At 42.9% G+C, this 13,659-nt stretch overlaps 1 protein-coding gene across 3 annotated transcripts in view; it reads right to left on the bottom strand.

The window, feature by feature from the left end:
- The window catches only part of gba2 (glucosidase, beta (bile acid) 2), a 35,750-nt gene extending 22,097 nt beyond the window's left edge, over window positions 1-13,653 (bottom strand). The window contains exons 1-8 of one of the 3 annotated variants that reach the window (XM_055900953.1): window positions 12,874-13,653; window positions 12,134-12,423; window positions 6,111-6,202; window positions 5,867-5,982; window positions 5,271-5,489; window positions 4,595-4,834; window positions 4,309-4,411; window positions 3,310-3,463 (exon numbers count right to left, since the gene is read on the bottom strand). In XM_055900953.1, coding sequence (XP_055756928.1) covers window positions 3,310-3,463; window positions 4,309-4,411; window positions 4,595-4,834; window positions 5,271-5,489; window positions 5,867-5,982; window positions 6,111-6,202; window positions 12,134-12,324 — 1,115 coding nt within the window. In that variant the 5' untranslated portion in view covers window positions 12,325-12,423; window positions 12,874-13,653. Of the gene's footprint in view, window positions 1-3,309; window positions 3,464-4,308; window positions 4,412-4,594; window positions 4,835-5,270; window positions 5,490-5,866; window positions 5,983-6,110; window positions 6,203-12,133; window positions 12,424-12,578; window positions 12,664-12,873 lie in introns of those variants that run through there. The other 2 variants (XM_055900954.1, XM_055900955.1) reach the window with 2 other exon arrangements.
- Between the last annotated feature and the right edge of the window lie 6 nt (window positions 13,654-13,659).

Raw genomic sequence — 13,659 nt, 5'->3', positions numbered from 1 at the left:
TACAAAGTCAGTGGATACATTTATCTTTTAAGATATGGTTTAGGATAGTAAAACAACTTCATTTAGACAGAGGTCAAAACTGCTGAGTTGGTTCGCATACGACCCCAGCTGCATCCCTGCAACTCAGGATAACAGATTTAAACAGTGGACGCAGAGGGGGATCACATCATTTAGGACAATTATAAGGAATGGGGATCTAGAGCTTCCATGACCTAAGTAAAACAATGGTCAACAATGCTTGACTCAATGCTTGACTCAGGGAGGAAGACGCCCCTGCCATGCATAGTCCCATGGGATGTTGGCTATCAACAACAAGGCAACTCCTATGACTAATTGGGAATGGGACGCAAACATAGGATTGATCACCCTGTCGCTGGCCGCCTTTGGGGAGGGTGTATAGTGTGAAAGGCCGAAACACCCTAGGAACCAAAAGGTACACTACTGACGATGCGCTCCCCAAATTTCACCAGTCTCACTGTTCATGAACTCTTGGAAATGCTTGCACAAAGGATAGTAACATCTCATTCTGTTTTCTTGGAATCTTACATGATTGATTTAAAATCAATTAACAATTAAACATAGTTGATCACATAAATGAGAGTCATCAGATTAATGATAGTCACGACACTCTCTAGGACAGGTATTTCAAACTGGGGTAAAAAAATTAAAATAATTCACATTTCCAAACATTCCATGTATATTTTACAAATGGGGCTATACATTTGGGTGAGTTCCCCCCCCATTCGCCTGAGTAACCTCGTTTCATTGCCAAAAATAAAATTAAACCATCTAGTGTTCAGCGAAATAACAACAATGTCAAATACAGGTAGCCTAGTCAAATAATTAACATCCAATCACATTAACTGTTACTCTCTCGCAGGAATTCCACTAACTGTCTGTATGTAGCCAAACATAGCTGCTGCTCATTCCGTTTGCTCGATTTTTTTTAAACAATTGTATAAATTAAGGCCCACGTCCATAGAGACACATATCAGCTCTACTGGTAGTACTGCTACTACCAGCTGAAATACACCTGGACCTGTCGACAAGTTGTTCTGCTTTAACAAGCACATATAATGCTAGCATCAGTAATTCTACATTTGTTGTTAGCCCAGCTAGCATGGACACTGACAGTTGTGAATCTGATGCAGCCGAAGAGCTACTGCCCCCTTACCTGGGAAAGCACCGAACAACAGACAGGGACGTTGGACCATCGAAGAGGCGCAAATATGATAACTACATTGATTTGGTGTTCACTTATATTGGGAGTAGTGCCTTTCCTCAGCCACAGTGTGTTATATGTGCAAAAGTACTATCTCACAACTCGATGAAACCTTCACTCTTGCGCAGACATTTATAAACCAAACATGCCAATTTGAAAAATGTCACGGGAGTTTGAGTGAAAATTAAGACGACTTTCGAGTAGTAAGACATGTATAAAAGCAACAGATACCATTAATAAGAAGGGGCTAGAAGCATCTTATATGGGGAGCTTCCGAGTGGCTAGGACAGGCAAGCCCCATACTATTACGGAGGACTTCATTCTTCCTGCTGCTGCAGATATAGCGGGGACAATGCTGGGGGAAAATGCCAAAAAAACTATACAGACAATGTCTCCATCAAACAACACTGTTTCACGACGCATCAGTGACATGGCAGGAGATGTTTTGAAACAATTACTTCTTTGCATACAAACCAGCGAATTCTATGCGTTCCAGCTGGATGAGTCAGACGTGGCGGGCCTGGCACAGCTCCTGGCATTTGTCCGTTACATTTATGGGGGGTCAATTAAGGAAGACCTCTTTTGCAAACCACTGGAAACCAGGACAACACGAGGACATTTTTAAAGTAGTGGACAGCTTTGTGACATCAAATGGACTTTGGTGGTCAAGATCCCATGTGGCCCCGTGTGGCTCAGTTGGTAGAGCATGGCGCTTGCAACGCCAGGGTTGTGGGTTCATTTCCCACGGGGGGACCAGGGTTCAATTCCCATGGGGGGACCAGGATGAATATGTATGAACTTTCCAATTTGTAAGTCGCTCTGGATAAGAGCGTCTGCTAAATGACTTAAATGTAAATGTAAGATGTGTTGGCGCAAAAGCCATGACAGGGAGACATAGTGGAGTGGTAATGCGCTTGCAAGCAGTTGCTCCCTACGCCACTTGGGAGACTAACAAAGTTAACCATTTTCACTGTAAAGCAAGTCCCCTGAACTCTAGTGTATTTTCTGCACTGTGCAATATGGGCAGCGACCATGTAATGCTTTTACAACATACAGAAGTGTGCGCTGGTTATCAAGAAGCAAAGTATTGACATGTTTTTTTATTTTTAATTGAGAGACGGGCTTGAAGTTCTTTACTGAGCATAATTTCTCACTTGTCTGACCGCTTGCATAATGACGAATTTCTCACACAACTGGCCTATCTGGGTGATGTTTTTTCCTCGCCTGAATGATCTGAATCTAGGATTAGTGACTCTCCGCAGTAGTAGCTGTGCCACTAGAGATTCTGGGTTCAAGTCCAGGCTGTAACAGCCGGCCACGACCGGGAGAGTCATGGGGCGGCGCACAATTGGCCCAGCGTCGTCCGGGTTAGGGGAGGGTTTGGCCGGCAGGGATGTCCTTGTCCCATCGCACACTAGCGACTCCCGTGGCGGGCCGGGTGGCAGGCTGACACTGTCGCCAGGTGTACTGTGTTTCCTCCGTCACATTGGTGTGGCTGGCTTCTGGGTTAAGTGGGCATTGTGCTAAGAAGCAGTGCGGCTTGGTTGGGTCGTGTTTCGGAGGATGCATGGCTCTCGACCTTCTCCCGAGTCCGTACGGGAGTTGCAGCAATGAGACAAGACTAACTACCAATTGGATACCACAAAATTGGGGAGAAAAAAGGGGTAAAAAATAAATAAAAAAAAGACCTGACTAACTTGAGGTGTAGCATGCAGTGTACATTGTTAAAAACTGAGCTGAGACACAGAGGAAAGTAGAACAGATTGAGAGAAATGGGGGAAAGCAACAGATAAGGAAATAAATTCAGTCCATTAGTCCAATTTACAATAAGGCTTATCTCACAGACACGTAATAAAAAAAAAAGTTGTTCCTCCCCGTCGGTGAATTGAAACCCGGTCTCTGTGGTGACAGCTTTTAGTCATATTGCATAGAAAAAGAGAGAGCGGTAAATTCAAGTTCAGAATATATGAAGCTTATTGAGAAAATTTTAAAAAACTAAGTTGTTCTTCCCAGTCTGGAGATACTGACCACTATACTAAACGAGGACAGATTCTCAATTTGAATTCTACCTATTTTTAAAATGTTACCTGACGTGTTCCCTCTCCCTGGAGCCAAATGTGATGTTAGGCATGTCCCACGCCAAGCTAAACTCCAGATCGTTGTGGCCCTGAGCCGGCACTGAACAGCCCACTGCCAGGGCTGCTGCCACCTTCTCTCCCTTCTGGGTGGGAGGACTGGAACCTGGGGGGATGAGGCAGAGGGGTGGGGAAGAAGGAGGAGAGTGAATGTCAAGGAAAATCCTTTACTATCCCACTTCACTCTTTCACCAATTACTAATTATATGGCGCTGTTAGGTTCTTATTTTTCAGAGTAAATAACCCACGGACACTAGAGAAGCTTTAACCAAGTGTACAGCTGAAAATCAGACAGCTAAAGATTTCAGACATCAGTTTAAATACATCCTACTTAAACTGTAAGGAAGAGGAGTGTCTTATGGCTCCACAGGAAAGAAGGTAACCAGATAGCAACCTGGATTACTCCCTTAAGGGGAACTGACCTCAACCCCCTCACCTCCTGACTCACAGATACCCATCTGGCTTCCCTAGATCAACACATCGCTCTACTCTCCTCCAGTAAAACACATTCCAAAGGTTTCTGGCTTTTTACAAACTCTTTCTATTCAAGGCTTTGTCTCTCATTTATTTAATATCTCAATGTTCAAAGTTTAGCGATCCCAACAGTGTTCATAAAAGACTTGACTATGACCTGGAAAAGGAATCATGTGGGTGCTGTCATTCAAACACTACGACCCTTAGAGGGTTGTCCAACAATTACCAATATATCCCTTCCTGTACCCAAGGATGTTACATTATATGACAATCTATAAGAATATTTGAACTGCGTACGTTTAGTAAAAAGTGCCTAATTTCTAGATTTCGCTGACTACAGATCGTTGGTTCAACGCTCAGTCGGCTCCAGCTAGCCATTTCAACAACAGAGCTGAGGGGGGATCCAATAAAAATATTTGTGGGGGGGATAATAAAAAATAGTGATGTAATCAGTGATCACCGGTTGATACCACTGACCAGTGGGGGAGTCCAGCCGTCCATCAGTGATGAGGTCACCCCACAGCGCCCCACAGGTTCCCTTTGGACTGAACGCTGTCTGGTGACTGATCTCCCTGTCAGACTTCTCACACACATACATTTCACACAGTTAACAAGGTGATAATGGTTATGCCATCTTCAAATGGCCAGTGTTTTTTTAATTGAAAGGAAAGTGTCAAGAGTAATGAAAACAAATGATAAATCGTAAACAGAAACATTAACAGTGCACAACTGTAAAACCATATTGTGAATTTATGATGTCTACCTGTTCTCGCGCTGCCATGCACAGAGTGTAGGGGTTCACTGTGGTGCAGTGATGAAGCAAAACTCCAGACACTGACTCCCCCTCCTTCTCCAGGTGGAATGGTTCGTTCCAGTGGCCCCCGCTCTTGTCGTCCTTGTGGCCTGACCCATTGACCATGGTGAGCATGATTGAGACGTCCAGCGGGTAGTCATTCTTGTTCTCTATGTCCCACACAAACACCGCCACTGGGAGACTGGAATCCTGGGGGATGGAGGGATGACAGAGAGGGAGGAGAGTCAGAGACCAAGACACATAAAACTCTTAGGTTATCAAATTTAATTTGTCACATGCGCCGAATACAACAGGTGTAGACCTTACAGTGAAATGCTTACTTACGAGCCCGTAACCAACAATGCAGTTAAAAAAAAATAAAGATAAGAATAAGGGATAGGTTAGGTTAGGGTTAAAAGGTAAGTTTATGACAAGGCTGGAAGACTGTCTGGCGTAGGCATCATGCACCCTATGTAGTGCACTACTTTTGGCCAGAGCCCTAGTCAAAAGTAGTGCACTACATTGAGAATAGGGTGCCATTTGGGGGGGGACACCGTCTCTCACATTCAGCCACATTACATTTAGTGGAAACAATATGACTGAAACCCAATGCTAAGTCATGTCATTGGGGGACATTCCCAGTTACCTGGTAGTCGTGGGGGATGACGGGTGACACCTGTCTACAGGTGAGGGTGACATTCTGCCCAGGGAGGGGGTAGACTGTCCAGGCCCGGGGGTACAAGGCGTGGTAGAAGGCGTACTCTCCGCAGTAGCCCCAGTTCCAACCCTGCAGCGTGGGGGGGCGCTCCACTGACAACACCTGCTGGTACACCGTCTGACCGCCACGACGCAGGCACACCGTGAACTAGGAGACACAGAGGGGGGTATGGGAAGATAAAAGGACTGGAAGAGATCTGAATATATAGTATAATACATGTGCCACAAAGTGAACTTCATACACACCATACTCCTACTAGACTAAATAGAGTGGACTTTAAATATGAACTAGGAGCGGTAGAGGTGGAGTCCTCAACAGGTCCTGTCGACACAGTGGATTGTGAAGGAGGTCGGTTATTGACCAACAGTTAAAAACTGGAGCTAAGAGGCTTTAAGCCTATTTGAAAATAGTATTTGGTAAAGGCATAACCCATTTAGAAAACTAAGATAATTAGTAGTCCATGTGTACAGGACTTATAAACTGGACTTTTCTCACAGTTAACTTATTACTTTTCCCAAGCATACCTGGTTAGCGATTACAGTTTTGTAGTGGTACATCCCAGGGTTGAGTTGCCACCTGCAGAACTCCCCCCGCCAGCCTCGCGTGATGGTACCTCCTCCAATACCGCCAAGAGGAGCACCTGCAAAAGAGGGTGTTCCAATACAGCAAATGTGTTTTCAAATGTTTCAATACTCATGAGTTTTAGTGATATTCATTCATATAGGCATTGATACTAGTTCATTGGAACATTATGGTGTGTCCACCTACCATAGATCTGTCTCAGGGGAATGGCTCGGAACATATCAATGAAAGGTGCCTTCTTCTCTATTTGAGTCTTCTTATACCACCACTTGAGATACCTGCACGGACACACACTCATGTTAATAATAAGCTAACATTGTTTGAGAATACACATGAAAATGGGGACATTAACATGCACAAGCAGGTAGAGTAGGTCTAATCAGTGAACACAAACATTTAAAAAAAATACCTCATTCCAAAGAATCTTTCACAATCACTGAATTACATCCTGAGTGGGAGAGGGAGGGGGGTACATAGCAGAGAGGACATTCCATGAATGGCGTGTTCAAACACAAGTTCAACCCCTACATCAATTAACAGTGAGCACCTAGCTGTATTGTGTTTTATGGGACTGTTCAGGAACAGTCCTACAGTATGTAGAGGGTATGATTAAGAATGGTTCTGATTCTTATTGGTTAGGCCGAGATGAAGCGGGTCACTGTGCAGAGCGAGTGTCACTTCATTAATAAATACACAGCAACAGCAGACTGAGGAAAAATAACATTTCTCCTCGTCTCGATTTTGCTCCTTCTTACTCCCTCAGTGTACTTCTCTCTCTCTTACTCACTCTCTCCCTCTGTCCATTTCCCTATTGATCTTTATCCATATTCCTCCCTCTGTCTATTTCTCTCGTTCATGACCTGTTTTGAATACAGGCCCAGCTGTTTACAAGCATTCAGCACTCTGAACAAAGGCTGGGTCAAAACAGAACACACCCCACACACGGAATTGTGGGGGATTGGCCGGATAAATGGAGGAATTGTCTGTCGTGGGCTCAGACACTGGCAGGAGTGAGAGTGGTGGGGTGTCAGATATTGTTGATGTTGGGGGGTGCCGGATGGAGGTGCTCAATTCGGAAATGGATTGCTCTTTTGACTCATACATGGAGCAGGCCTTTGCTCACAAGTTGCTGAAATACCAGCCCTTTGTGTCACACCTGAACAGCCTTGGTTATCAGTGAAAACTTGTAATGCTGGAGTCTCTATCGTGTATATAGACTGACAGTAGGTGGCCTTCAGATTGCAGGCCTGCATAGGACAACGGCAAAGCAGCTAGCGAGGTACTGCTCTGTGTCAGCTGTCATAGGCAGGAAGCCTTGCTGTATGGAGAATGTGCTTTCTGTATCCACGACCAATGAAATGTTTGACGATAATGTCATTTGTTAATTTGTGGATTCAAATAAAGTATTTAAAATGTGTGTGTGTGGAGGGGGGTCACAGAGGCAATTGTTGGTAATTGGTAATGTTGGTAATTGATTAGACTAACGACCTAAGGCCATTAAAAACCATGGGGCCCTAAGCCTAAACAAGAAATTAACGTTAAAGATGACAGGGTGCGCATGTAGATTAGAACACACAGACTGCCACATAAATCAAATACAGAATAGCCTATTAGCTCAACATTGTCTTAAAATCAGGGGTCAAAGAAAATAAGTTGCCACCATAACGGCCCGGTTCAGAAATACTGACAACTTTACTGTAGACATTAGACAATGGCATTTGGCCTGCTGAATTTAGTCACAAAATGGATACAAATGGGCAGAGTTACAGAAGATCTGCTCGACTTCAAATAGGAACTGAATAGGACTTGTTGTAGTTGTGGAAAAATGTTGGCCACAGCCACAGGTAAACAAAGAGGAGACCCTCTTCAATGGATCCTTGTGAAAAATGTCAGTCAGTCCTGCTTCAACTCTATTGAGCGACAGACAGACAGACCTCTGAATCAGGGCTGGGGTCAAATCGAATTGAAGGCAGTCAACTCAGGAAGTGATTTTAATTTTAAAATTCTAAAATGTAAAAACTTCTGAAATAACTTCTACTCCTCAGTTTATTGAGAAGTCATTGAAAATAGATGGTGTTTTTTCAAATTTGGAATAGTTACTTCAGTTAACATCCTGAATACCTATCCTCAACTTGAATTGACCCCAGCTCTGCTCTGAATATAGGGCAGGTTTTTAGACTACCTGGTAGTAGCATTCTTCTTACCTGTGAACTGTATGAAAAAAAAATAATAATAATTGGGCAAAAGAGTCAATGATTAACTGACGTTGCCATGGTGACCGACTGTGGGGGGACAATGTCAAATAGACTGGTGGCCCACACCTTTACGGATAACGCCCTCATTTTACTGTTGTTAGGCCTATAGGCTAAGCAATCTTGTTTTGTTAAGACAGCTCAAGGAAGAGGCAAAGTCCATGAATGTGAGGTTGAGTAAAATTAATTTACCATTTCTTCACTGTTTGCCTAGCTCATTCTCTTTAGGCACCAGAAGACTGTTAAATGTGAAAGAGAGCTCAACAGCATTCAAACACACACCACACCAGTCAATGGCCAGCCTCCACCCAGTACCCTGACTCTTAGAGACTTCTGCCCTATGTACATTGTCATTAAACACTGGTCACTTTAATAATGTAATAAGGTACTGTAAGTAAACACAAGCATTTCACTGCACCTGCAGCAACATATGCAAATACACTACCGTTCAAAAGTTTGGGGTCACTTAGAAATGTCCTTGCTATTGAAAGAATCAAATTTTTTGTCCATTAAAATAACATAACATTTATCAGAAATAGTGTAGACATTGTTAATGTTGTAAATGACTATTGTAGCTGGAAACTGCTGATTTTAATGGAATATCTACATAGGCGTACAGAGGCCCATTATCAGCAAACATCACTCCCGTGTTCCAATGGCACGTTGTGTTAGCTATTCCAAGTTGATAATTTTAAAAGGGTAGTTGATCATTAGAAAACCCTTTTGCATTTATGTTAGCACAGCTGACAACTGTTGTTCTGGTTAAAGAAGCAATAAAACTGACCTTCTTTAGACTAGTTGAGACTGGTGTTTTGCGGGTACTATCTAATGAAGCTGCCAGGTGAGGACTTGTGAGGCTTCTGTTTCTCAAACTAGACACCAATGTACTTGTCCTCTTGCTCAGTTGTGCACTGGGGCCTCCCACTCTATCTATTATGGTTCAAGCCAGTTTGCACTGTTCTGTGAAGGGAGTAGTACACAGCGATGTACAAGATCTCCAGTTTCTTGGCAATTTCTCACATGGAATAGCCTTCATTTCTCAGAACAAGAATAGGCTGATGAGTTTCTGAAGAAAGGTCTTTGTTTCTACTCATTTTGAGCCTGTAATCGAACACCCAAATGCTGATGCTCCAGATACTCAACTAGTCTAAAGAAGGACAGTTTTATTGCTTCTTTAACCAGCACAACAGTTGTCAGCTGTGCTAACATATTTGCAAAAGGGTTTTCTAATGATCAACTACCCTTTTAAAATGATCAACTTGGAATAGCTAACACAACGTGCCATTGGAACACAGGAGTGATGGTTGCTGATAATGGGCCTCTGTACGCTTATGTAGATATTCCATTAAAAATCAGCAGTTTCCAGCTACAAGAGTCATTTACAACATTAACAATGTCTACAATGTATTTCTGATCAATTTGATGTTATTTTAATGGACAACATTTTTTGCTTTTCTTTCAAAAACAAGGAACTTTCTATGTGACCCCAAACTTTTGAACGGTAGTGTATATGTGTACGCGACCAATAACATTTGATTGAATTTGACAAACACACTAATAACTACTAGGTGTGTAGTGTCAAGCTGGTGGGTTGAATGATCAGCAGGCAAGATGTATGGAGGTGGTCACATTTACATATACAGTTGTAGTCAGAAGTTTACATACACTTAGGTTGGAGTCATTAAAATTCATTTTTCAACCACTCCACAAATTTCTTGTTAACAAACTATAGTTTTGGCAAGTCGGTTAGGACATCTACTTTGTGCATGACAAGTAATTTTTCCAACAATTGTTTGCAGATTATTTCACTTACAACTCACTGTGTCACAATTCCAGTGCCTCAGAAGTTTACATACACTAAGTTGACTGTGCCTTTAAACAGCTTGGAAAAATCAAGAAAATTACGTCATGGCTTTAGAAGCTTCTGATAGGCTAATTGACATCATTTGAGTCAATTGGAGGTGTCCCTGTGGATGTATGTCAAGGCCTACCTTCAAACTCAGTGCCTCTGCTTGACATCATGGGAAAATCAAAAGAAATCAGCCATGACCTCAGGAAATAAATTGTAGACCTCCACAAGTCTGGTTCATCCTTGGGAGCAATTTCCAAACGCCTGAAGGTACCACGTTCATCTGTACAAACAATAGTACGCAAGTATAAACACCATGGGACCACGCAGCCGTCATACCGCTCAGGAAGGAGACTCAGAGATTAACGTACTTTGGTGCGAAAAGTGCTAATCAATCCCAGAACAACAGCAAAGGGCCTTGTGAAGATGCTGGAGGAAACAGGTACAAAAGTATCTATATCCACAGTAAAACGAGTCCTATATCGACATAACCTGAAAGGCCGTTCAGCAAGGAAGAAGCCACTGCTCCAAAACCACCATATAAAAGCCGGATCACGGTTTGCAACTGCACATGGGGACAAAGATCATACTTTTTGGAAAAATGTCCTCTGCTCTGATGAAACAACAATAGAAATGTTTGGCCATAATGACCATCGTTATGTTTGGATGCAAAAGGGGGATGCTTGCAAGCCTGACTCAGTTATACCAGCTCTGTCAGGAGGAATGGGCCAAAATTCTCCCAACTTATTGTGGGAAGCTTGTGGAAGGCTACTCAGAACATTTGACCCAAGTTAAACAATTTAAAGGCAATGCTACCAAATACTAATTGAGTGCATGTAAACTTCTGACCCACTGGGAATGTGATGGAAGAAATAAATGCTGAAATAAATAATTCTCTCTACTATTATTCTGATATTTCACATTCTTAAAATAAAGTGGTTATCCTAACTGACCTAAAACAGGGAATATTTACTAGGATTAAAATGTCAGGAATTGTGAAAGTGAGTTTAAAATGTATTTGGCTAAGGTGTATATAAACTTCCGAATTCAACTGTAGTGCCGTTGGCATATTATTTAAAGCATTATTGTATTACTTTGTTATTTAAAGCTAACAGTTCCTTTTCCTGTTGATCTAGTTGCAGTCAGTCTGCAGTAGTTGTCATGTTAATACACCCACCAGCCAGGTCAAACCAAACAGCGACATCACCTCTCTCTACCACCCTGAGGATATCTTTTCACACGTGATCCATCTAAAACACTCTTTTGTGTGTGTGTGTGTGTGTGTGTGTGTGTGTGTGTGTGTGTGTGTGTGTGTGTTCTCTCCGCATGATTCCCAACTCCAATAGCACAGCTGAAAACAACCCAGGTCCAACAGGCTGTTTTTATCTTCTGCTGGTAATCCTTACTTTCATTGTTTTGTTACCAGAAGCACTGCAGGCCTACAGTAGATCAATATCAGCTTTGTATCAAGCAAGCCACCCACACCTGATTAGCCTACTCTCAGGAATGCAGGATTCTGGGCTGGCAACAGTACAAGGTCTAAGCTGGCATGTCCTGAATCTAATATTATGAGTCTCAAATGGTTTCAGAGGGGGAGCAACAACAACCACCAATCAGTCCACAGATGTTAGAGAACCATGCTGGATAGAATTAGGCCTAGGTGTTAAACACAGACTGAGGCAAGTCATTGCCACAACAAAGCTAGCTTTTGTGTTTCTATGTCAAGTTAATGAAGGATTGAGGTGTGAGACCAGTGTGGAGAAGAAGCTGGGTTGTGTGTTTCTTTACCCACTACCAGTCACAGCACCTGCATATGTACATGTTTCACACACACCTTACCTTTTGGACAAGCAAAGAAACATGAGACTACACCTGGCACCCAGGCTGCTCTGCTGCACCATAGGGACCCATGCCAGAGAAAAGTGATAGGCTACATACCCTTGCACTGAAAAATGCCTCTCCTTGCCACTATGTAGAATAAAGATAGGTTGTGCTCAACCATATAACACAAATCTCTCTCCTTTAAGTGTAAATACTATGAATAACACAGTTTGGCTATATTAACTGGCTGGCTTGACACGATGAGAGGTGGTGTTCAGGGGGCTCACCTGACTCCAAGGCCAATGTGTTCAACGATGTTGGAGAGGGACACATCTTTGGCTTGAAATGGCTTCCTTTTCTCCTTGAACTCATGCGCCAAGCAGATCCGCCAGCCGTCCTTCGGTACCCCATAGCCGAGTTCCGAAGACACATACCGACTCATGAGCTCGGCTGTTGAGCTGTTGTCACCTGACTCCATGTTCAGCCGGTAGTCGGATAGAAACGAAAGGGAGTTCTTCTTGTGAACGGGAACCTGCCCGGTGTCTATTCCGCTGAGTTGGAACAACCCCTGTTAAACCTGTTGGAAACGAGATAATTGTCTGGGTTGTGTAAGAAGAATCAATTTGTCAAGTGCCCTAGAGGCATTTGAGTGACAGTAAAACAAATACATTTCTCAACTGAACTTATTTTCATTCACAAGTGTGATGATTCCTAAATGGCAACTTTAGATACCTGGGCAACAGGTCCATCAGGTGAGGACAGGTATGTAGTTCTCAGATAATTATTTCTCCATCTTCATCAAGTGGAGGACAACTTGCCATAATAATAATAATAATAATGAGATTAAATTTACCACACCTATGATCTGTTGAATACTGTATATGCCTTCATGAGCGATAATTTATCAATTTATCTGAGATGGCATAAGGTCTCAAGCCAGCTCTCTAACTAAAAGTAATGTTTGGAAATGTCAAACACAGGAGAGGAAATCTTACAGTAAGGAAGGTAAACTTCAACTTGTTCTCACCGTTGTTGACCCACGTATCTATCCGAGACCCTGATAGTCAACTGTGGTAGAACGGACACTGGCACCTACCGAGGCGTGTGTGCGCAGGTGGTTTAGCCAGTGGTGTCTGCTGTCGCCAGTTAATGTGTCCAAGTAAACAACAACGAGCTATTGAAATACCTGCATTATGCAGAGCATGCACAGGTAGCTAGCGACGCATGCAATTATTGAGAATGGATACCGGTCGTCTGGTTAGCTAGCTAGATGTTTTCAACGAATATTGAAGCTAACTAACGTTAGCATCTCAACAGACGTGGGTTTGTCGTCAGACAGTTAGCTTCTGCAGATCCGTAGACACCCGGTTTTGATTTCGGAGTCAGATTCTTGGTCACGTAGGCTGTATCATTCTGTTCAAAATACAGCAGCAATGTCAGATTAACGCTTTCGCACGGCTACGCTATCTGGTAGATGTCCAAATGCAATTCTAAACGGACAGCCGACCTGAGTGACAAGTTGAAGTAGTGCTAGGAGAGCGCCCAATATGCAAAGTCTTACAGTAGGCTACACTATTGAAGTTCATTTTGTGAGACTGGGCCAACTCACCAGGAAAAGGGGGGGGGATTATTTATGCCCGTTCCTCCAATTTGTGCAAAACGAACTATATTTTTCCTCTATACGAAGTAAGGTTGATTGCATAAAGTATTTAAGTGTCATATTATGGCTGTTATTAAATATATTAGCACTATGCTATGTCCAATAAATGTTCCCGAACACACTACAAACCCACACTGGCTACTTACAATATAA

Source organism: Salvelinus fontinalis, chromosome 36, assembly GCF_029448725.1.
Source record: "Salvelinus fontinalis isolate EN_2023a chromosome 36, ASM2944872v1, whole genome shotgun sequence".
NCBI lineage: Eukaryota > Metazoa > Chordata > Actinopteri > Salmoniformes > Salmonidae > Salvelinus > Salvelinus fontinalis.
Note: the sequence above shows the minus strand (reverse complement) of the source record. Positions and strands in the feature narration are given on the sequence as shown.